Source organism: Lissotriton helveticus, chromosome 2_1 (assembly GCF_964261635.1).
Source record: "Lissotriton helveticus chromosome 2_1, aLisHel1.1, whole genome shotgun sequence".
NCBI lineage: Eukaryota > Metazoa > Chordata > Amphibia > Caudata > Salamandridae > Lissotriton > Lissotriton helveticus.
This window is the reverse complement of record NC_136059.1, coordinates 317,084,328-317,108,706: the sequence shown is the minus strand read 5'-3', so window position 1 is coordinate 317,108,706 and position 24,379 is coordinate 317,084,328. Positions and strand designations below refer to the sequence as shown.

The window sequence follows — 24,379 nt, the reverse complement described above, 5'->3', positions numbered from 1 at the left end:
GAGCAGCTAGCAATATTCTTAGCACTCAAAACATTCCAAGTACAAAACAAAGCTGTATTAATCCGGAAGGAACCCATGACAGCTATGTATTATATACAAAAACAGCGGGGGGACACTCCCTACAACTGTCCCAGCTTGCACAGAACATTTGGAGATGGGCCATTCCACAAAATATATATCTGCTAGCAGAGCACCTTCCAGGAGTACACAATCAGATAGCAGATCTGTTGAGTCGGCAGACACAACAAATTCTCGAATGGGAACTACATCCGCAAGTTCTTCAACCATTTTTTCACAAGTGGGGTCATCCAGACATAGATCTTTTCGCCACACACGAAAACGCAAAATGCCCAACCTTCGCCGCCAGGTTTCCACACCCGCTGTCCAAGGGCAATGCGATATGGATAAACGGGTCAGGCAGATTTGCGTACGCTTTTCCGCCACTACCACTAATACCATTGATAGTACGCAAGCTCAGACAACAGTCCCTAAAATTAATCTTGGTAGCTCCCACATGGGCACGCCAACCGTGGTTCACCACACTGCTAGAACTCTCTCTAGTTCCACACCAAAAATTACAACTGACACCTTCCCTGCTAGCGCAGAACCATGGAGACATCAGACATCCAAACCCAAATCAACTGAATCTGGCGATCTGGCTCCTGAAGTTTGGTTATCTTATCCTACCACCAGACTGTATGAACATAATTAAAGAAGCCAGGAGACCTACTACCAGAGCTTGTTATGCTGCTAAATGGAAGAGATTTGCCATTTATTGCAACAATAACCAAATTGATCCCCTGAATGCTTCTATCCAAAATATCATTTGCTACCTTTTACATTTACAAAGATGTAACTTGGCATATTCATCCATACGCCTGCACCTTGCAGCAATTGCAGCATATTTACAAAAGACATCTGTCTCTTTTTAGAGTATTTGCTATTAAAGCATTTATGGAAGGATTAAAATGAATCATTCCACCCAAGTTACCACCTTCTCCAATATGGAACCTAAACATTGTTCTTACAAGACTCATGGGTCCCCCTTTTGAACCTTTACACAAATGTGAACTGCAATTCCTCACATGGAAAACAGCTTTCCTTGTTGCTATTGCCTCTCTTAGAAGAGTAAGTGAGATACAAGCTTTCACAATACAAGAACCATTTTTACAACTACATCGTAACAAGGTGGTTCTAAGAACTAATCCTAAATTCCTTCCAAAAGTGATTAGTCCTTTTCATTTAAACCAATCTGTAGAGTTACCGGTGTTTTTCCAAAACTCTGACTCTGTAGCAGATAGAGCTCTTCACACACTAGGTGTTAAAAGAGCTCTTCGCCACTATATAGACAGGACTAAATCTTTTCGAAAGACAAAACAGCTATTTGTATCTTTCTCTCCACCACATAAAGGCAACCCCATTTCTAAGGGTGGAATTGCAAGGTGGATTGTAAAATGTATGCAAATATGCTATCAAAAAGCAAAACTTACATTAACAGTTCCTCCTAGAGCGCATTCCACATGCAAGCTAGGAGCCTCTATGGCTTTCTTAGGGAACATCCCCCTAGAAGGCAGCAACATGGTCTACAACACACACCTTCACTAAACACTACTGTGTTGATGTACAAGCCAAGCAGCAAGCTGCAGTAGGTCAAGCTATCCTTAAAACTCTTTCAAACTACTGCAACAGATACAGGTGACCACCGCTAGGGGAGACACTGCTGCACAATCAATGCAAAAGTGTAGTATCTGCAGCTCATATGCCTCAACGGAAAATGCTACTTACCAGTATTCATCTGTTCTTGGAATGTAGAGCTGCAGATCACAACACGCCCTCCCGCCTCCCCTGGACTTGTATCTGTTCCAGTTTTATCTTACTTAGATGCACACGCATGGACATCCTTTTTCTTTACTTCTACTAACTCCATCATAGCGAAAAACAATCTAAGGATGGAGTCGTTGCCCATGCGCACTATCGTCCAAGGGAGGATTCACCTATCTCGTGACTGCAAAAGACTTCTTCCAAGACGACAACATGCAATCATCCGTGCCCAACTTATGAAACAAAGTATTTTTTTTTATTTTATCTTGTATTTCTTTTGCTCTATACAATTATGACTTCATTCTTGATCACAGAAAGAGAATGGAACACATTCCACTAGGACCCACCATCACCGTACCTTTCATAGCTTTCTCTGAACCTTTTCTGCAGTGCCTGTAAGCTCCAAATCAACAATAACCTCGCTTTTATCGAACATTCCTCACAAACATCTGTTTTGTCGTCCCCTTTGATCCAGTGAAGCTGTTGAGGGCTCACTTCTTGTTGGGCTGTGTTAAATACTAGAAAGTGATAGATCTAAATGTTTGAGCCAGTGCTTGTTCATGACCGAATGTTGCCTTGGTTATTGTTAGTTTCTTCTTTTTTCACCTCTTTTGTGCCAGTATCGAAGGATGCAAACGGTATCCAAATAAGTCTGCCTTTGCTTCCAAGGAGTGTTTTTTGGCCTAAGCTAGTTTGCTCAAACGCAATGCATATGAGATCTCGATTATATTTGTGGCTAAACGGTGCATTTGTTGCTGGGCTAAGATTGGTTTGTGCATGGTTGGTCATCTTTAATTGTACAGATAAGCAAAAATAAAAATACTGCTGGAAGGATTTCTGTGTTGTCGTACTATGTAAAGAACCCAAAATAAAGCAAATGCAAACCGAATTTCAACATGGTTGACTCTAAAAATTACCTTTTGCACTTCTCGGTCACCTGCTTTTGCACCTTCTGTCACCTGCTTTTACTTGACTAAAACGTGGTATAAAGGTATATTTGCAAAGTAATTTGTTATTTAATAGAATTCTCTTATTTGTTGTTAAAATTGTATTTATCGATTTAATAGAATTTATGAAGCTTTGAAGACAACCTTTATTTATATCATCTACAAAAAAAATTGACATTTCTTCACCTGTCAAGATTGACTACGCTGTACTTTTTTTTTTGTAGCCTCTCCGCCGTCCTGATTCATCTGATGACCGCTATGTGATGACAAAACATGCCGCCATCTACCCCACTGAAGATGAGCTTCAAGCAGTGCAAAAAATTGTTTCAATAACGGAACGTGCTCTGAAACTTGTTTCCGATTCTCTGACTGAGCAAGAAAAAAACAAAATCAAGGAGAGTGACGAGAAGAAAGATCTCATCAAAGACAGGTTGGTCTGGGAATTGTTTTTCCCATAAATGTTTGCTTCACAAGCATTCACTGCTCTGTCATAATTAGTATATTTTGCCTGTAGTATTTAAACATAATTACTAGAGACTGATGTCTTTACCTTTGAAAGCTACAACTATCCTCTGTTTCAGCCAGTTAACACAATTTCTACAGTGCAAATCTTTTTCTTAAACAGTAAAATTGATTGCTGTAATGAAGCCCATGGCTTGGGAAAGCTGTCCCCTTTCTCAACAGCGTGTTTTCCTACAGTGAACTGGAACTTTCATATATTCACATGCTTGAATCATTCCCCGTCGTCATGATGGAAGTCCCCGGTACTTAAAATAGTAGTAATAGACTTAGTAGAAGTAATAGTACACTTAGTGGTATAGAGTGGTAAGGCCTAGGCCTCTTAGTTTATTAACTTATCATGGTCATTGTTAAAGAAGAACCAAAGTTTTGCCCCAACCAATCTGCATCAGTCACCCTCTAGAATCCTCCAGAGAGGTCAGCACCTCAGATTTTCTACTGCATGTTGTGCTAATGGAGTCTCCTCTGAGCTCTGCTCAGCTTTCTCCTCTAAAGGACATTTTCTGGATTTCCTGTCAGGAAAGTACTATAGTTTGATTATATTGGAATTAATAGAGTGCCCCCGCAAAAAGACACTTGGGCAGAGCGGTTGATGCGGTAAGGGGACGGAAGGAGACTCTTTTGTTTTTAACAAGTGGGGACAAAGGAAAAATGCGCACAACGTCCTGCTTCCTGGAATTCCGCATTTCATCATCGCCTCGAGACCCAGAACCATATTACTGCATTCTGGGTCTCGTAGTTTGTGTACCAACTGTGCGCTCTACAAGAGGCGGGACCCATTATGGGAGGAGTAGCGATTTCATCAGTGGCAGGACAATTCGCAGGTGTGAACACCTACCCCTTCTCTTGCATCCACTTGGCGCTGAAGAAGGCAAATGTTGCCGAAATGCATTCGCCCGATGTGTTGGTTGAAAATAAAGTGTGCTCCATTTGTTCCCCACTGAGGCCTCCGCCTTTCTTTTTTGAAGGACTTACCTTAGAGAGAGAGAGAGTGTGCCACATGTTTCAAGAAAAGGCTTTATAAAGAGGACCCTCATAAAGACTGCATTTATTGTTTGTACCCATCTCATAAGGCTACAGACTGCAAGATTGTTGCACATTTTTCTAACAAAGCCCTGAAAAATCGAGTAGGACATCTTTTGATCTGGCTTCAGAAATTAACAAGCATTTGCAATGCAATAGGTCTCGCCTTTAGGAGCGCTTGAGCTATTGGCATTGTAAATGGCAATGCCTTTTATTTATTTGTTTTTGAAAACCTTCTATCAATGCCTAAACACTCACTTTATACTCAGTCCCTGCTTATGAGAATCAAGGCTGAACATAAGAGGCGCAGTTACTGCCAGCCTTGTTTTTCATAAGCAAGGACAATAAGTACAAAGTGCATGCCCCTTAGTTGCAGAGTCCATCTATTTCGTGTGCACTGCTGACCTCCCAAACTGGAACATACTGCTTTTTCACTGGCATGCAGTTGGCTGATACTTGGTTGGTCTTCTCCTGTACTGGGAAAGGCCCAAAAATCTAAGACAGTGGTTTATCTGTAGTAAATGAGCAGCAAAATCTGTACACATTTACACCTGGAAGTCAAAAACAGCAAGGATGCGTTCTTTGTAGCATTTGGTTACTGGTGAAGTGGAAGGTTTACGATCGAACACTTTTTGGTGACCTCAAAGTAATTTGTGACAACTGAGGCTTTACCTCTTGCCCTAACTGGAGAAGCTGTGTACAATCAGGGATTTGTATCCTATGTGGCTACTGTGCTTGAACAAAACACATTCTAGTCCGCACATGGCACTGTAGCCTCCTCATGTCACACAGGAGGGTGACAAAACAAACCAATAGTAAGCGACGCCTTGGCCAAAAAGTGGGTCAGGCCTGCATCTGACAATCACATATTACTCTTTACCATCAAACATCTATTTTGTGCTTTAGGCTTACAAAGTTAATTTGTACATATGACGAAACAGGCATTTCACGTTCTTGACATTTTCAGCTTGGGAAGAAAGCAAGATGTTTAACAGTGGACACAAAGCTGCTCGTTTAGAGTTCTTCAGAACCAGTAATAGCAAAGTTGCTTTATGTTCGAGGCATATGAGCCGCAGATTGTACACTTAGCAATAGATCGCCACCTGGTGTTGGGCTCAGATGATTGCAGGTTGTTGTCTTCTTGGAAGAAGTCCTTGTAGTCACGAGATAGTTGACTCCTCCCTTGGACAATACTACGCATGGTCATCGACTCCATCATCAGATTGTTTTTTTCCACCACTGGGTTCGGATGAAAGTTTTCCGCTCTGGCTAGAAAATACTTTTCTGCATTTTCAAAGCGTGAAACTTTAGATAAACTTCTTCGACATCGAATAGACTTTTCGACATCACCAGCTGCATCCCGGTGCGTCGACGCCGGCCGTTGGGCCTATTGGCGCCTCATGGACAGAACTCCATTCAAAAGATGCCCGGTATGTCGAGCAAAATTCCCTAATAGCGACCATCACAAGGTTTGCAACCTCTGTCTCTCGCCAGAACACCACGAGTCGACCTGCACAGCCTGTGCCTCCTTCCGATCGAAAAAGACCATTCGGGATCGGAGGGCCCGTCGACACGAGATGAGGAGATCAGCGCCAGCACCGGAGGCCATCTTTGAGGAGAAGATCGTCGTAGAAGACGTCTCCGAGGAAGAGGATCCACTCGAAGATATCTCCGAGGACGAGGCTCCACTCGTCGCCGAGGAAGACTCGCCTGATCTCCAGATCATATCGGGAGCAGAGGACTCGGACGATTCGATTCCATCTCGACAACCCGCGAGTACCTCTGCCCCTGCACGACAGACACTACCCAAACAAAAGGCAACGGTCAGCACTCCGCCCACGGGGCCCAGTCGAGACCGAAATTTACCCTCTAACGCCTCGCCTTCGGGCTCGGCTCCGAGGAAACAGACTACGCCTTCTGGTGCCTCGGCGACTAAAAAAACACATGTGCCAATTCCACCTCCTCCATTGGCAGCGAAACATCCTTCGACAACGAAGGACTCTTCGAGACCGAAGCCAAAACGCCCTTTGGTGCCCAAAGACAAAGACCCTTCGGCACCCGAACCAAAAGACACATCGGTGCTGAAGCCAAGAACCGTACCGGACCCGAAAGCTTCGACTCCGAAACCTTCCGGTTCCAAAAATAAAGAAGGGAAGCCAGATTCCGGCGCCGCAGGCCCAACAAAACCTGTCTCCACGCCGAAACCTTCAATATCGGTACCAAAGACTCCAGACAAGCCTAAACCACCTTCGGCACCGAAAAAATTGACACAGGACTCAATTACTCCTCCTAAGGCAAAGAACACTAAGCAACCCCTATCGGCACTGAAAAAATCGACGCGAAAGAAGATTATAGAAGAGGAAGATCTGTTTAGACCAGATCCTAGACAGAAAAAAGTCCATATTAATCCAAAAACTGGACATGTGGAAGCAATTCCTTATAAAAAAAAGACCAGCAGACACCCCACTTCCACTTGTGGTTCCTGCCAAAAAGGATTGTGCAACTTCTCCAATGCACCCTTCCTCTCCTTCACCCTCTCCTATTACTCCTGTTCAATCTCCTGCATCATCACACCACACTGACGAGAGGAGTATGATTTAGGTGGGGGGGGGATGACGTACCAGAGCCACATACATACCCTTTAGATGAGGATGTCAACCCAGAATATCCCAAGGATGACGATGCATATAATTTTCCACCAATCAATGCACCAGACGTCCTTGATCCTCAGTACTAGCCAACAAAACCTTCCCCTCCAGAGGATAGTATTGGGTTTAATCATTTATTAAACAGAGCTGCACTTTACCATGGGGTTTCCATGCACTCTGATGCCATTGAGGAGGATTTCTTATTAGACACTTTTGAACAGTCACAAAGGTCTACTCAAATATTAACCATGATCAAAGGAGTCATTAAACATGCTCCAGAGATTTTTAAAGATCCAGTACGGTGTAGGGTGCTAAATCCCAGAATAGAGAAAAAGTATAGACCAGCTGATCCAGTCTACATTAAGGGACATCTGCCACTAGACTCTTTGGTAGTGTCAAATGCACGTAAAAGAGCCAATTCACAAACTTCTGGTGACACACCCACGCCTGACAAAGAATCCAAGATTATTGATGCGTCAGGGAAACGAATTTCTGCACAAGCAAGAAACATATGGCGCATAGCAAACACACAAGCCTTACTCTCACGCTACAACAGGGCTCATTACGACCAACTAGAAAAGTTAATGGAACACCTACCAGATCAATCAATCAATCAGGGGTTTGTTAAAGCGCGACTACTCACCCGTAAGGTTCTCAAGGCGTGGGGGAGTGCAGGTTCCATTCCATCAAGGAAGGGGGTCTGTCGAAGAGCCAGGTTTTGAGGTTTCTTGCGAAGATGGGGATCGATGTTGTCTGTCTCAGGTGGAGCGGAAGGGCGTTCCATGCTTTGGCAGCGAGGAAGGAGAAGGAGCAGCCTCCCGATCTGGTCTTTCTGGTGCGGGGGACCACGGCGTAGGAGAGCTGGGCTGATCGTAGGGTCCTTTGGGGTGCGTGGAATTTGAGTCGGCTGTTCAGGTATGCTGGTCCGGTGCCGTGGAGGGTCTTGTGTGCATGGGTGAGCATCTTAAAGGTGATTCTTGCCTCGACGGGGAGCCAGTGGAGTGTGCGCAGGTGCTGGGAGATGTGGCAGTGTTTTGGCAGGTTGAGGACCAGTCTTGCGGCAGCGTTCTGGATGTTCTGTAGCTTGCGGATGAGGTTTTTGTTTATTCCGGCGTAGAGTTATGTTATGTTATGTTATTAAATCATTTATTGAGCGCACTAACACTGATTAGTTTCTTGGCGCTAAATTGACAGTAACACAGAGTGCGTTGCCGTAGTCGAGTCTGCTGGTGACCAGGGCGTGAGTGACTGTCTTTCGGTGTTCGAGGGGGATCCATTTGAAGGTCTTACGAAGGAGGCGGAGGGTGTGGAAGCAGGAAGATGAGGCAGAGTTGATCTGGCGGTCCATTTTGAGCTCGGAGTCCAGGATGATTCCCAGGTTGCGTGCGTGGTCTGTGGGGGTTGGCGGGTTTCCGAGGGCGGTGGGCCACCAGGTGTCGCTCCAGGCGTCTGGGTTTGGGCCCATGATGAGTACTTCTGTTTTGTTGGTGTTTAGTTGTAGGCAACTGTTTCTCTTCCATTTGGCGACGGCTTCCATGCCTTCTCGAAAGTTGCGTCTGGCGGTGTTGGGCTCGTTGGGTAGGGAGAGGATGAGCTGGGTGTCGTCTGCGTATGACACGATGTTGAGTCCGTAGGTTCTGACAATGGGGACAAGTGGAGCCATGCAGACGTTGAAGAGCGTCGGGCTGAGGGAGGAGCCCTGGGGGACTCCGCAGGTGGTAGGTGTGGGGTCCGAGAGGAAAGGGGGGAGTCTGACCCGCTGCGTCCTGCCGGAGAGGAAGGAGCAGATCCAGTCGAGGGCCTTGTCCTGGATTCCTGCGTCATAGAGTCTGCGTATTAGGGTGAGGTGGGAGACTGTGTCGAACGCCGCTGATAGGTCGAGGAGGATGAGGGCTACTGTTTCTCCTTTGTCCAGTAGGGTGCGAATGTCGTCTGTTGCGGTGAGGAGGGCGGTTTCCGTACTGTGTTTTTTTCTGAAGCCGGATTGGGAGGATGTTCTGTTCTTCAATGAATGTGGCGAGTTGGCTGTTGATGGCTTTCTCGATGACTTTCGCTGGGAACAGGAGCAGGGAGATGGGTCTGTAGTTTTTGAGGTCGGTGGGGTCCGCTGAGGGTTTCTTTAGGAGGGGGTTCACCTCGGCGTGTTTCCAGTCGTCGGGGAACGAGGCAGTCGCCAGGGAGCGGTTGAAGGTGTGGCGGAGCATGGGTGCGATGGTGTCGGCGGCTCTGTTGAAGATGTGGTGGAGGCAGGGGTCCGTGGGGGCCCCTGAGTGGATTGACTTCATTGTCTTCAGTGTGTCTTCGGTGGTGAGAGCTGTCCAGTCATCAATCGCTGGTTTCCGGGTGTCGGGGGTGGTTGGTGAGGGTTCAGTGTGTTGGTTGTCTTCGTCGAAGTTGTCGTAGATGCTCTTGATTTTGTGGTGGAAAAAGGTGCTGAGTTTGTCGCAGAGGTCTTGTGAGGGAGGGATGTCGGTAGACTCGCTGGTGGGTTGGGCGAACTCCTTGATGATGCTGAAGAGTTCCTTACTGTTGTGTGCGTGGGTGGAGATTCTGTCTTCTGATCAACACAAAGATCTGGCAGCAGAGCTCTTACATGAAGGCAAACTAATATCTAATGCCTCAATTAAATGCGCACTAGATGTAGTTGACACAGCATCCAGAGCAGTTAACACTAGTGTTATTCTCAGACGCCATGCATGGTTACGCATTTCAGGTTTCAAACCAGAAGTACAAACTACCATCCTGAACCAGCCTGTGAGAAGTTGGCCTGATGTGCAGTGCTCACTATTCTAGTGATCACTATATATCAGTCCAAACAACCCTTATTGATGATTGGTTGTAAGTCAACCTTATAGACCAGCTATCCTAGTAGCATGGATACGAGCAGTCTAAGGCTAAGACTCTAGAGGGCGTGTTAAGCCAGCTGTTTTACCATCACATTACCCCTTGAACACCCAGTGAAAGGACACCACACAAGTGTTATGAAAATAAACAATGTATTTATTAGAATCACAACAACCCTGTACTCTTTATGAGGACAGGGTGCTAAGCACACAACAAAACTCTTACGAAAATACTTTTAAGTTAGCACGTTACACAAATGCCCGAGGGGCACGAAAAACCATATACGCTAAAAGTGGAATGCGAATTACTAGCAGGTAAGTAACAGTTCTAATAGGCTTTGGAATCGCTAGGACTGGACTAGGGAATCGTTAGATTACTACTAGGAGGCCCAGGGGACTCGGGTGCAGAGTGTGCACTCTCACGCGGGATGCGGGACAAAGTCTATGGAGGCTAGTAAAGGCAAAGTTAGTGTTCACGGGCGAACCCGACCTGGTAGGAAGAAAACGACAGTGGATCCTGACCCTTGGATAGTGAGGCTATGCTGGGACACCGGAGTGCCGAAGTTACCTAGCCCAGGGGCTGCAGCTGCATAGGTCTGAAAAGACGTCGGGGATCTCGTTGCCGGACCGGGAGCCTGGAAGGAAGAAGTTGCTGGCAGGCGACCAGTGAAGGAAAGTTCGATGGATCCAAGCCTGGATCAAGGAAGAAGAAACCTGAAAGCAGAGGGGACCAAGTTCTTGAATCACTAGCCAGTGATTAAGTGGGCACCAGGATGGCACCGGGCGAAGTCACCGCAGTCAGGTGAGTGGGCGCTGCTGGGCTCTGCAGTCTCTCGGACCAGGAGGCGTTGTCGGCGACCAGGATGGAGGTGCGAGCTGTCCCACGAAGGATGAAGTCGTTGGCGTCGAAGTTACCCAGGATTGGGCAACAAGCCTTGGCTAATTCAAGCCCACGCGGTGGACTCAAAATGGCGTCTTGAGTGGACCAGGAGGGTCCAGGGTGCTCCTCTTCGGGAAGGGAGCAAGGGCCAGTCTGGAGCAACCAGACCAGCAGCAGAAATGTCGTCGGGCGTCGTCAGGGAGGCCACAAGCCAACGGGCTAGTAGCCAAACAACGCGGTGAGCAGCGGAAAGCAGAAGGGCCCCACGCAGATCGTGGAGATGCTGGGGGGCTGCACTTCGGAGCTGGAGCTGCTCAAAGTCGGGGCTTCTCGGACCCCAAAGCACTCACCAGTGGAATACTCGGTGGGCTTGCTGTGCAGAAGTCGTGCAGTCTTGGCGATGGCCGGTCCCTCGAGGTCTCGTCGCACCCACGGTTCTCAGCTGTGCTGTAGAGGTGGGTAGAGGTCAGAGGTGCCAGGGAAGCCGGGTCTCGTCGAGCTGGGCAGTCGGATTCCGGAGGAAGGACGTGCAGCAGACCGCAGTGTTCTGTAGATGGTGCCTGCGGGTGCAGGGTGACTACTCCTTAGTCACAAGGGAGAAATCTTAGGAAGAAGTCTTGAGTTCCTTTCGCAGAAAGTAGTTTCAGGATTCAAAGATGATCTGATTTGGAAGGGGGCCAGTCTCTACCTTTATCCTGTAAAAAGGGGCTGGCACGCGACTAAGTCCTGCCCTATGGGTGGGACTAGGAGGGGGGTGGTTACACCCACTTCCTTGGCGGGCTTTTCCCCAGCACAGGGTCTGGAGTGACCCTGGAACTGGTTCCAGCCAGCCTATGCACAGTGAGCACCGGGGTGCCACGTGCAGTCACCTTCCTCTAAAGCCCTGCCTACCTACAATACACAAAACCCTGTCTGGGACGGTGCTGGCACCGCCCCTGGCAGGAAACCCTTTGTCCTTATCTCCTGCTCTGGGAGGACTCCCAGCAGCAGGAGGGCAGACTTGTGTCTCGGTGGCAGCATCCATTTTGTGGATGCTAAGGCTCTGTCTGACTTTTAACCGGGTTATAGGTTACAGGCATGTCGTGTCCCTCTAGAAGGGTGGAATGCTAACCCCGTCGCCAGAATTGGCGAGGGGTTAGTATTCCAATTCGTATGACACCTTACTCGACATGTTTTGATAAAGCGATACCAGAGTTGGCACATAACCGCGAGGATTATAATGCACTGAAGAGTATATGGTATGCGATATCATGGAAACGGCTAAGGGATAGATCCCGAAAGCCGCAGACAGGCTCAGCTCATGCCAGAGCACCATCTCACACGATTCCAAGCACTCTGCCTTCAGGATTGTTAAGGCCTGCCATAGGAGTGACTGATAGGAGATCTGTGTGTCCATTTTAGGGTTAGATATAGGTATACTATATCTAAAGCAAAGGGTGAGTACACCACCTTGCCCCAGCTGTCGTGCAGCCAGTTGTGTCAGATTTAGGTAGTCAATCCAGGGGTGGCACAATACGTGCTTCAGCCCCTGGGAGACTTCTGGGTGCACCTCAGCCCTGGGTACAGGGACTTGGAGAGGGCCCAGTGCCAATTCAGTACCTGGGTACAATTTGGATAGAGAGAACAGCTAGGCTGTGGGTCTGATTAGCAGGCCCACAGCCAGGGAAAGTCGTAAACCAGTGCAGCAAAAAGCAAAAATCTGGGTGATCATAGGATTGCAGACCCTACTCTCCTACATGACCCCCCCCCAAACTTTGGGACAATAAACTAACCTTGACCAGGTGAGTCTTCTTGCTCTAAGTGGAAATACCTGGAGAGCCCATCAGCATTGCTGTGATCAGTCCCAGGTCTATGCTCCACTGTAAAATCCATCCCCTGTAGGGAAATGGACCACCTAGGCAGTTTGGGGTTTTCACCCTTCATCTGATTTAGCCACAAGAGGGGCTTATGGTCTGTCTGAATGGTGAAGTGAGTGCCAAACAAGTAGGCCCTCAGCTTCTTCAGGGCCCAGACCACAGCAAAGGCCTCCCTCTCAATAGCTGACCAATTTTTCTCTCTGGGTGTCAACCTCCTACTAATGAAAGCAATAGGCTGATCATTACCATCAAAATTCAGTTGAGACAGAACAGCTCCCACACCCAACTCAGAAGCATCTGTTTGGACAATGAATGGCTTGGAGTAATCTGGACTCTTGAGGATAGGTGCTGTGCACATGGCCTGCTTTAGGTCATTGAATGCTTTCTGACAGCTTGCTGTCCACTGAACTTTCTTTGGCATCTTCTTGCTTGTCAGGTCATTAAGGGGGGTCACTATGGACCCATAATTTCTGACAAACTTCCTATAGTACCCAGTCAGGCCCAAGAAAGCTCGAACCTGAGTCTGGGTGATTGGAGGAGTCCAGTCCTTGATGGCCTGTATCTTACTCTCCAGTGGCTGAACCTGGCCTCCACCTACAAGGTGGCCCAGGTATACAACCTGTGTCTGCCCTATCTGGCACTTGGTGGCCTTGATAGTGAGGCCTGCCTTTTGCAGGGCCTCTAACACTTTCCTCAGGTGGACCAGGTGATCCTCCCAGGTGGAGCTAAAGACAGCAATATCGTCAAGATAAGCTGCACAGAAGTCATCCAGCCCAGTGAGGACTTGATTCACCAACCTTTGGACGGTGGCAGGTGCATTTTTCAGTCCAAAGGGCATTACCACAAATTGATAATGCCCTCCAGGGGTAGAAAATGCTGTCTTAGGTTTGGCTTCCTCAGCTAACCTGATTTGCCAATACCCAGCTGTCAAATCAAATGTGCTTAAGAAGTTGGCAGAAGCCAATCTGTCTATAAGCTCATCTGCTCTTGGTATTGGGTGGGCATCAGTCTTAGTGACTGCATTGAGGCCTCTGTAGTCTACGCAAAACCTCATCTCTCTCTTACCACCCTGGGTGTGAGGCTTTGGCACTAGAACTACTGGGCTAGCCCAAGGGCTATCTGAGGGCTCAATGACTCCCAGTTCCAACATTTTCTGCACTTCAGTTTTGATGCAGTCTCTGACATGATCAGGCTGCCTGTAGATTTTACTCTTGACAGGCAGACTGTCTCCAGTGTCAACATCATGGGTGCACCAATCAGTTTGGCTGGGTGTCAGAGAGAACATATGTCGAAAGGATTGCAGAACTTGCCTGCAATCCTGTTGCTGATGTTCAGTGAGGCTGCCACAAAAGACAACACCATCAACTGACCCATCATCAGGATTCTGAGTGAGCAGGTCTGGGAGAGGGTCACTCTCTTCCTCCTGTCCCTCATCTGTGGCCATGAGCAAGCTCATGTCCTTCCTGTCAACATATGCTTTGAGCCTGTTAACATGGAGCACTCTGAGAGGGCTCCTGGGAGTTCCAAGGTCCACCAAGTAGGTAACCTCTCCCTTTTGCTCAATGAGGGTGTGGGGCCCAGACCATTTGTCTTTCAGAGCTGCTGGGGCCACTGGCTCCAGCACCCACACCCTCTGTCCTGGCTGGTACACAGTCAGTACAGCCTTTTGGTCATGCCAAGCTTTTTGAAGTTCCTGGCTGGCCTCAAGGTTTTTAGATGCCTTCTCCATATACTCAGCCATCCTGGAGCGGAGACCAAGTACATAGTCCACTATGTTGGTTGCAGGCTTTTTGAGAGGTCTCTCCCAACCTTCCTTCACCAAACACAGGGGTCCCCTTACAGGATGCCCATACAGAAGCTCAAAAGGGCTGTAGCCAACCCCCTTCTGTGGGACCTCTCTGTAAGCAAACAAGAGGCAGGGGATCAGGACATCCCATCTTCTCCTAAGAGGTTCAGGTAGTCCATGAATCATCCCTTTCAGGGTCCTGTTGAATCTCTCAACAAGCCCATTGCATTGTGGATGATAGGGTGTGGTGAACTTGTAGTTCACACCACACTCTTTCCACATGGCAGTCAGATATCCTGACATGAAGTTTGTACCTCTGTCAGAAACGACCTCCTTAGGGAAACCCACTCTGGAGAACACTCCAACTAGGGCTCTTGCCACTACAGGGGCTGTAGTGGTCCTAAGGGGAATAGCCTCAGGATACCTGGTGGCATGGTCCACCACCACCAGTATAAACTTGTGTCCTGATGCTGTCTGGGGTTCCATTGGACCAACAATGTCAATCCCCACTCTTTCAAAGGGAACCCCCACCACAGGTAGTGGTATGAGGGGGGCCTTTGTTGTGCCACCTGACTTACCACTGGCTTGGCAAGTGACACATGAGCGACAAAACTCCTTGGTATTCTCATTCATATGGGGCCAGTGAAAGTGTGAGACAAGCCTGTCCCAAGTCTTTGTCTGACCTAAATGACCTGCAAGGGGAATTTCATGGGCCAAGGTGAGAAGGAAACCTCTCAGAGACAAGGGGATGACCAGCCTCCTGGTTGCACCAGGCTTGGGGTCTCTTGACTCAGAGTACAGGAGTCCATCTTCCCAGTATACCCTGTGGGCACCTGTGGCATTCCCTGCAGCCTCAGCAGCAGCCTGCTGTCTGAGGGGTTCAAGGGAAGGGCAGCTCAACTGTTCCTTCCCCAGGTCTGCTCTGGAGGGTCCCCCTGAGCCCAGAAACTCAACTTGATCAAGTTCAAGCTCTTTAGGCTCAGTTTCCCTCAGCTCTGCTAGATCAGCCTCCTCAGAGACTTGATCCTCAACCTGGGGCAAGGGGGAAGGCAAAGCCTTACCCTTACTGCTCTTCTTCTTGGGAGGTGTCTGGTCCATAATTTCAGGATCCAGCACCTGTTCAGTGGGGCATCTTCTGGCCTGTGACCTAGTCACAGCAAGCACATGTGCTGGCAAGCCTAACATCTCCATGTGAGTCCTCTGCTCCACTTCTGACCATTGTGATGACTCCAAATCATTGCCCAACAAACAATCAACTGGGAGGTCTGAACTGACTACAACTTTCTTTTGTCCCTTCACTCCACCCCAGGAGAAAGCTACAATTGCCACACTATGACTAGTAGTGACATTGCTGGCATTGGTCACCAGGAAATCAGTACCTGGCATGATCTGTCCAGGGTCCACAAAGTTAGGTGTCACCATGGTGACACTGGCACAAGTGTCCCTATAGGCCTGAGCCATTTTGCCATTAATCAAAGGTGTCTGCCTGTATTTGCCCAAAGTATTGGGACTTATTTCAGGGGACATATCCATATCCCCTGTACAGACAAGGACAGCCTGAGTGAGTGTGCCAACTAAGTTGTCAGACCCCTCAGTACCCAAGGTTAACCCAACTAATGCCTTGGGAGTGACACTACCACTACTGACTGTACTAGGGGGTGCAGTTGCTTTAGGAGCTGTAGTGGCAGGAGTTTGTCCTCCTCCTCTTTTGGTGCACTCACTAAACCAGTGAGATTTACTTTTGCAGTACTGGCACCACCTTTTGGACTGGCCTTCTTGAGTCTTCTTCTTCTGGGAAGCCTGACCCCCACCCTCTTTGGTTTGTTGGGGACCTGGTGAAGACTTCTGGTCATTTTGCTCATTCTTAACATTACCCTTCTGGTCTGCTTTCTTCTGACCACCCTGGTTCTGGTTCTGGTTCTGCTTGATCCTTGTCCTGACCCATTTGTCTGCCTTCTTTCCCAATTCTTGGGGAGAGGTCAGATCTGAATCAACAAGGTGCTGGTGCAGCAACTGGTTCTGACAATTGTTCAAAATTTGTTCTCTCATCATTAGATTATACAATCCTGTGTAATCTGTAACCTTGCTACCCAGCAACCAGCCCTCCAAAGCCTTAGTGGCACAATCCACAAAATCAGACCAGTCCTGAGACTGAGTTTTCTGGGTGTCTCTGAACAGCAACCTGTACTGCTCAGTGGTTAAACCAAACCCATCAACCAGTGTATTCTTCAGGACCTGGTAATTGTTAGCATCCTCCACTCTTGTAGTGAGGAGCTTATCTCTACCTTTACCATCAAAGGAGAGCCACAGTATAGCTGCCCACTGACTCTGGGGAATGTTCTGCACAGTGCAGGCCCTCTCCAGAGCAGCCATCCATTTCTGGATGTCATCCCCTTGCTTAAAGGGGGGCACTATTTTAGTCAGGTGTTTAGTATCTAAACCCTTCTCTCTATCTCTTGGGAGATTGCTGCCACCAGTGGGAGCTAGCCCACTCATCTGCTGCTCTCTTGCCAGGGCAAGCTTCTCTTTGGCCAGGGCAATTTCTTCCCTTTCAATCCTCAGTTCAGCTTGCCTCATCCTAGCTTCATGCTCCTTTCTCTGAGGGGAAGTAAATCTCCTCTGTGGAGGATTCCTTCTCCCCTGAGAAGAGGCATTAGAGTGCAGAGATCTATTGGAGTCCCTAGAAAGAGATCTATCTCTCCTAACTCCAAGGTTAGGCCCACTTCGGGTTAGTACTGGGGGGCCCCCAGATCCTAGCCCAAGTAAGTCTAAGTTGGTCCTAGTTAGCCTTCTGACTACCTCAAGACCCTTGTCTACCTCATCCCCAGAGAGTACCTCCTCATCCTCCTCCTCAACTGCTGAATCAGTGTTGGGGAGGTCTGGATCCCCAGAGGTTCCCTCTAAGGCTGGCATGCTCTCATGTAACTGAGAGAGCTTTCTGGCATCATATGTCTCTAAGAGACCTATCAGAAAGGGTAGGGTGGGGTTAGACCCCTGTTTCAGTTTTCTGGAGACACAGAGTTGCCTCATCTCCTGAAAATTGAGAGCTGCATATCTTGAAGTGACCTGTGGAGGGTCAACACTGACCAGGGGAGTCTCAGCAGAGTCCCCCTGAGTCGACATGCTTTTCTAGTGAGGTGTAAGTGGTGCACTTACCTACACTATATGTTTGCCTACTGATCCCTTGCTAGAGTTGTAGTTTAGGGTGTGCTAGGCCCTAGGAGCTACAACAGCTGGTTCAGTAGAACTCAGAGTATTCTAAGCTAAGTTATATGTACCTTTAGTACTTATGTGATCTTTCACAAGATATTCTTAGGGCATGTGTGGTAAAACAACAGCAAGCTCAAATCCCAACCGCTGCTCACCAATGTGAGAAGTTGGCCTGATGTGCAGTGCTCACTATTCTAGTGATCACTATATATCAGTCCAAACAACCCTTATTGATGATTGGTTGTAAGTCAACCTTATAGACCAGCTATCCTAGTAGCATGGATACGAGCAGTCTAAGGCTAAGACTCTAGAGGGCGTGTTAAGCCAGCTGTTTTACCATCACATTACCCCTTGAACACCCAGTGAAAGGACACCACACAAGTGTTATGAAAATAAACAATGTATTTATTAGAATCACAACAACCCTGTACTCTTTATGAGGACAGGGTGCTAAGCACACAACAAAACTCTTACGAAAATACTTTTAAGTTAGCACGTTACACAAATGCCCGAGGGGCACGAAAAACCATATACGCTAAAAGTGGAATGCGAATTACTAGCAGGTAAGTAACAGTTCTAATAGGCTTTGGAATCGCTAGGACTGGACTAGGGAATCGTTAGATTACTACTAGGAGGCCCAGGGGACTCGGGTGCAGAGTGTGCACTCTCACGCGGGATGCGGGACAAAGTCTATGGAGGCTAGTAAAGGCAAAGTTAGTGTTCACGGGCGAACCCGACCTGGTAGGAAGAAAACGACAGTGGATCCTGACCCTTGGATAGTGAGGCTATGCTGGGACACCGGAGTGCCGAAGTTACCTAGCCCAGGGGCTGCAGCTGCATAGGTCTGAAAAGACGTCGGGGATCTCGTTGCCGGACCGGGAGCCTGGAAGGAAGAAGTTGCTGGCAGGCGACCAGTGAAGGAAAGTTCGATGGATCCAAGCCTGGATCAAGGAAGAAGAAACCTGAAAGCAGAGGGGACCAAGTTCTTGAATCACTAGCCAGTGATTAAGTGGGCACCAGGATGGCACCGGGCGAAGTCACCGCAGTCAGGTGAGTGGGCGCTGCTGGGCTCTGCAGTCTCTCGGACCAGGAGGCGTTGTCGGCGACCAGGATGGAGGTGCGAGCTGTCCCACGAAGGATGAAGTCGTTGGCGTCGAAGTTACCCAGGATTGGGCAACAAGCCTTGGCTAATTCAAGCCCACGCGGTGGACTCAAAATGGCGTCTTGAGTGGACCAGGAGGGTCCAGGGTGCTCCTCTTCGGGAAGGGAGCAAGGGCCAGTCTGGAGCAACCAGACCAGCAGCAGAAATGTCGTCGGGCGTCGTCAGGGAGGCCACAAGCCAACGGGCTAGTAGCCAAACAACGCGGTGAGCAGCGGAAAGCAGAAGGGCCCCACGCAGATCGTGGAGATGCTGGGGGGCTGCACTTCGGAGCTGGAGCTGCTCAAAGTCGGGGCTTCTCGGACCCCAAAGCACTCACCAGTGGAATACTCGGTGGGCTTGCTGTGCAGAAGTCGTGCAGTCTTGGCGATGGCCGGTCCCTCGAGGTCTCGTCGCACCCACGGTTCTCAGCTGTGCTGTAGAGGTGGGTAGAGGTCAGAGGTGCCAGGGAAGCCGGGTCTCGTCGAGCTGGGCAGTCGGATTCCGGAGGAAGGACGTGCAGCAGACCGCAGTGTTCTGTAGATGGTGCCTGCGGGTGCAGGGTGACTACTCCTTAGTCACAAGGGAGAAATCTTAGGAAGAAGTCTTGAGTTCCTTTCGCAGAAAGTAGTTTCAGGATTCAAAGATGATCTGATTTGGAAGGGGGCCAGTCTCTACCTTTATCCTGTAAAAAGGGGCTGGCACGCGACTAAGTCCTGCCCTATGGGTGGGACTAGGAGGGGGGTGGTTACACCCACTTCCTTGGCGGGCTTTTCCCCAGCACAGGGTCTGGAGTGACCCTGGAACTGGTTCCAGCCAGCCTATGCACAGTGAGCACCGGGGTGCCACGTGCAGTCACCTTCCTCTAAAGCCCTGCCTACCTACAATACACAAAACCCTGTCTGGGACGGTGCTGGCACCGCCCCTGGCAGGAAACCCTTTGTCCTTATCTCCTGCTCTGGGAGGACTCCCAGCAGCAGGAGGGCAGACTTGTGTCTCGGTGGCAGCATCCATTTTGTGGATGCTAAGGCTCTGTCTGACTTTTAACCGGGTTATAGGTTACAGGCATGTCGTGTCCCTCTAGAAGGGTGGAATGCTAACCCCGTCGCCAGAATTGGCGAGGGGTTAGTATTCCAATTCGTATGACACCTTACTCGACATGTTTTGATAAAGCGATACCAGAGTTGGCACATAACCGCGAGGATTATAATGCACTGAAGAGTATATGGTATGCGATATCATGGAAACGGCTAAGGGATAGATCCCGAAAGCCGCAGACAGGCTCAGCTCATGCCAGAGCACCATCTCACACGATTCCAAGCACTCTGCCTTCAGGATTGTTAAGGCCTGCCATAGGAGTGACTGATAGGAGATCTGTGTGTCCATTTTAGGGTTAGATATAGGTATACTATATCTAAAGCAAAGGGTGAGTACACCACCTTGCCCCAGCTGTCGTGCAGCCAGTTGTGTCAGATTTAGGTAGTCAATCCAGGGGTGGCACAATACGTGCTTCAGCCCCTGGGAGACTTCTGGGTGCACCTCAGCCCTGGGTACAGGGACTTGGAGAGGGCCCAGTGCCAATTCAGTACCTGGGTACAATTTGGATAGAGAGAACAGCTAGGCTGTGGGTCTGATTAGCAGGCCCACAGCCAGGGAAAGTCGTAAACCAGTGCAGCAAAAAGCAAAAATCTGGGTGATCATAGGATTGCAGACCCTACTCTCCTACACAGCCCTTCAATCGGAACCTATTGTTCGGGCCGGAAGTAGATAACACACTGGAAAAGATGAAGGACACAGACACTGCTAAGTCTATGGGTGCATTACAATCCACCCAAACTAGAGGTTCTTTTCGCCACTCCTCTTATAGAGGAAGCTCCAAGCAAACCGGCACAGATACCACATCATCTTTTAAGACAATCACACAAACCTCCTCTAATAAAGGCTACTTTAGAGGAGGATACAGAGGCAATAACAACAAGGGAAGAGGTAGAGGTAATAACAACAAACGCTCCTCTTCCACTCCCAAACAGTGACTTCCCTCTGTGTGAGAAGTTGGCCTGATATGCAGTGCTCACTATTCTAGTGATCACTATGTATCAGTCCAAACAACCCTTATTGATGATTGGTTGTAAGTCAACCTTATAGACCAGCTATCCTAGTAGCATGGATACGAGCAGTCTAAGGCTAAGACTCTAGAGGGCGTGTTAAGCCAGCTGTTTTACCATCACATTATCCCTTGAACACCCAGTGAAAGGACACCACACAAGTGTTATGAAAATAAACAATGTATTTATTAGAATCACAACAACCCTGTACTCTTTATGTGGACAGGGTGCTAAGCACACAACAAAACTCTTATGAAAATACTTAAGTTAGCACGTTATACACAAATGCCCGAGGGGCACGAAAACCCATATACTCTAAAAGTGGAATGCGAATTACTAGCAGGTAAGTAACGATTCTCAGAGGCTTTGGGATCGCTAGGACTGGACTACTGAACCTTTAGATTACTAGCAGGAGGCCTAGGGAACTCGGGTGCAGAGTGTGCACTCTCACGCGGGATGCGGGACAAAGTCTATGGAAGCTAGAATTCACAAAGTTAGTGTTCACGGGCGAACCCTACCTGGTAGGGAGAAAACGACAGTGGATCCTGACCCTTGAATAGTGAGGCTATGCTGGGACACCGAAGTGCCGAAGTTACCTAGCCCAGGGGCTGCAGCTGCATAGGTCTGAAAAGACGTCGGGAATCCTCGTGCCGGACCAGGAGCCTGGAAGGAAGAAGTTGCTGGCAGGCGACCAGTGAAGGAAAGTTCGATGGATCCAAGCCTGGATCAAGGAAGAAGGAAACCTGAAAGCAGAGGGGACCAAGTTCTTGAATCACTAGCCAGTGATTAAGTGGGCACCAGGATGGCACCGGGCGAAGTCACCGCAGTCAGGTGAGTGGGCGCTGCTGGGCTCTGCAGTCTCTCGGACCAGGAGGCGTTGTCGGCGACCAGGATGGAGGTGCGAGCTGTCCCACGAAGGTTCTTGCTGTCGACGTCGCTGGACCCAGGATTGGGCAACAAGTCTTGGCAAATGCAAGGCCCACGCGGTGGACCTAAGATGGCGTCTCAGCCGGACCAGGAGGGTCCAGGGTACTTCTCCGATGGAGGGAAGCAAGGGCCAGTCTGGAGCAACCAGACCAGCAGCAGTGTTGTCGTCGGGCGTCGTTCGGAAGGCCACAAGCCAGCGGGCTAGTAGCCAAACAACGCGGTGAGCAGCAAAAAGCAGAAGGGCCCCACGCCGATCGTGCAGATGCTGGGGGGCTGCTCTTCGGTGCTGGAGCTGCTCAGGGTGGGGGATTCTCGGACCCCAAAGCACTCACCAGGAAATTACTCGGTGGGCTTGCTGTGCAGAAGTCGTGCAGTCTTGGCGATGGCCGGTCCCTCGAGGTCTCGTCGCACCCACGGTTCTCAGCTGTGCTGTAGAGGTGGGTAGAGGTCAGAGGTGCCAGGGAAGCCGGGTCTCGTCGAGCTGGGCAGTCGGATTCCGGAGGAAGGACGTGCAGCAGACCGCAGTGTTCTTAGATGGTGCCTGCGGATGCAGGGTGACTACTCCTTAGCCACAAGGGAGAATCTTGAGGAAGAAATCGTGAAGTCCTTTCGTGGAAAGTGGTATCTTGATTCCAAAGATGATCTGCTTTGGAAGGGGGCCAGTCTCTACCTTTATCTGGGAAAAGGGGGCTGGCACGCGACTAAGTCCTGCCCTATGGGTGGGACCAGGAGGGGGGTGGTTACACCCACTTCCTTGGCGGGCTTTTCCCCAGCACAGGGTCTGGAGTGTCCCTGGAACTGGTTTAAGCCAGCCTATGCACAGTGAGCACCGGGGTGCCACGTGCAGTCACCTTCCTCTGAAGCCCTGCCTACCTACAATACACAAAACCCTGTCTGGGACGGTGCTGGCACCGCCCCTGGCAGGAAACCCTTTGTCCTTATCTCCTGCTCTGGGAGGACTCCCAGCAGCAGGAGGGCAGACTTGTGTCTCGGTGGCAGCATCCATTTTGTGGATGCTAAGGCTCTGTCTGACTTTTAACCGGGTTATAGGTTACATGCATGTCGTGTCCCTCTAGAAGGGTGGAATGCTAACCCCGTCGCCAGAATTGGCGAGGGGTTAGTATTACAATTCGTATGACACCTTACTCGACATGTTTTGATAAAGCGATACCAGAGTTGGCATTTAACCGCGAGGATTATAATGCACTTAAGAGTATATGGTATGCGATATCATGGAAACGGCTAAGGGATAGATCCCGAAAGCCGCAGACAGGCTCAGCTCATGCCAGAGCACCATCTCACACGATTCCAAGCAGTCTGCCTTCAGGATTGTTAAGGCCTGCCATAGGAGTGACTGATAGGAGATCTGTGTGTCCATTTTAGGGTTAGATATAGGTATACTATATCTAAAGCAAAGGGTGAGTACACCACCTTGCCCCAGCTGTCGTGCAGCCAGTTGTGTCAGTTTAGTTAGTCAGCCCAGGGGTGGCATAATACATGCTTCAGCCCCTGGGAGACTCCTGGGTACACCTCAGCCCTGGGTACAGGGACTTGGAGAGGGCCCAGTGCCAATTCAGTACCTGAGTACAATTTGGATAGAGAGAACAGCTAGGCTGTGGGTCTGATTAGCAGGCCCACAGCCAGGGAAAGTCGTAAACCAGTGCAGCAAAAAGCAAAAATCTGGGTGATCATAGGATTGCAGACCCTACTCTCCTACACTCTGCCTCCCCTACAGCATTCCACTCCTGTGGGGGGCAGACTATCACAGTTCCTACCGGTCTGGAATTCCATCACAACAGACAAGTGGGTAAGACAGATTATCCAACATGGCTACTGCCTAGAACTCACAGCAACCCCCCCAAACATACCACCCAGGCAGCGTCCAATGTCTGCAGAACACATAACTCTGCTTCAACAGGAAGTTCTAGCACTTATAGAAAAAGATGCTATTCAAGTGGTCCCTTTACAAGAAAAAGGAACAGGAGTCTACTCCCTGTACTTCTTAATCCCCAAAAAGAATGGGACACTGAGACCAATTCTCGACCTCAGGCCCCTCAACCACTACATACAATCAGATCATTTTCACATGATTACTTTACAAGTACTCCCATTACTAGAACAGGGAGATTTTCTTTCACCACTAGACCTAAAGGACGCCTATTTTCATGTTCCTATACATCCTGCGCACAGGAAGTATCTAAGATTTGTCATACAAGGACAACACTATCAGTCCAAAGTCCTTCCATTCGGGGTCATAACAGGACCACGAGTGTTTACAAAGTGCTTAGCAGTAGTAGCAACACATCTCAGAAGACAACAGTTTTGCAGCGTGAATCTTTCTGGATTCACTATGCTGTGCATATTCCGCAATCTGGTGGTTGGGTCCGGAATCGTAGTACTTTATTTATTTATTTATTTATTTTTTTGTCGTAGCCCAGGTGGGCGTCGACGTCACACCATTTGGTGTACCTTCGGTGACGTCGGCGTGCTTTCGGCGGAAGCTACCACCCTTGGGCGCCATCTTCAGATTCTTTTTTCCGCCGTTGGGTCTGGATCGTCGCGTGAAGCTCCAGAAGTTTTTGAGGAGGAAAGGAGAAAATACAGCAAATCTTCAACCGAGAAGACCTGAGAAGATCAGGAGAAGAGGACCTTTAGAGAAGAGACGACGAAGAAAGG

General features: G+C 49.0%; 1 protein-coding gene across 7 annotated transcripts in view; it reads left to right on the top strand.

Moving 5' to 3' along the window:
- Nucleotides 1-24,379, top strand: part of ZFR (zinc finger RNA binding protein) — a 705,458-nt gene that overhangs the window by 443,384 nt on the left and 237,695 nt on the right. For all 7 annotated transcript variants that reach the window (XM_078674904.1, XM_078674908.1, XM_078674906.1 and 4 more), the window contains one exon: nt 2,993-3,198. In XM_078674904.1, the coding sequence (XP_078531030.1) occupies nt 2,993-3,198 (206 nt within the window). The remainder of the gene's footprint in view (nt 1-2,992; nt 3,199-24,379) is intronic.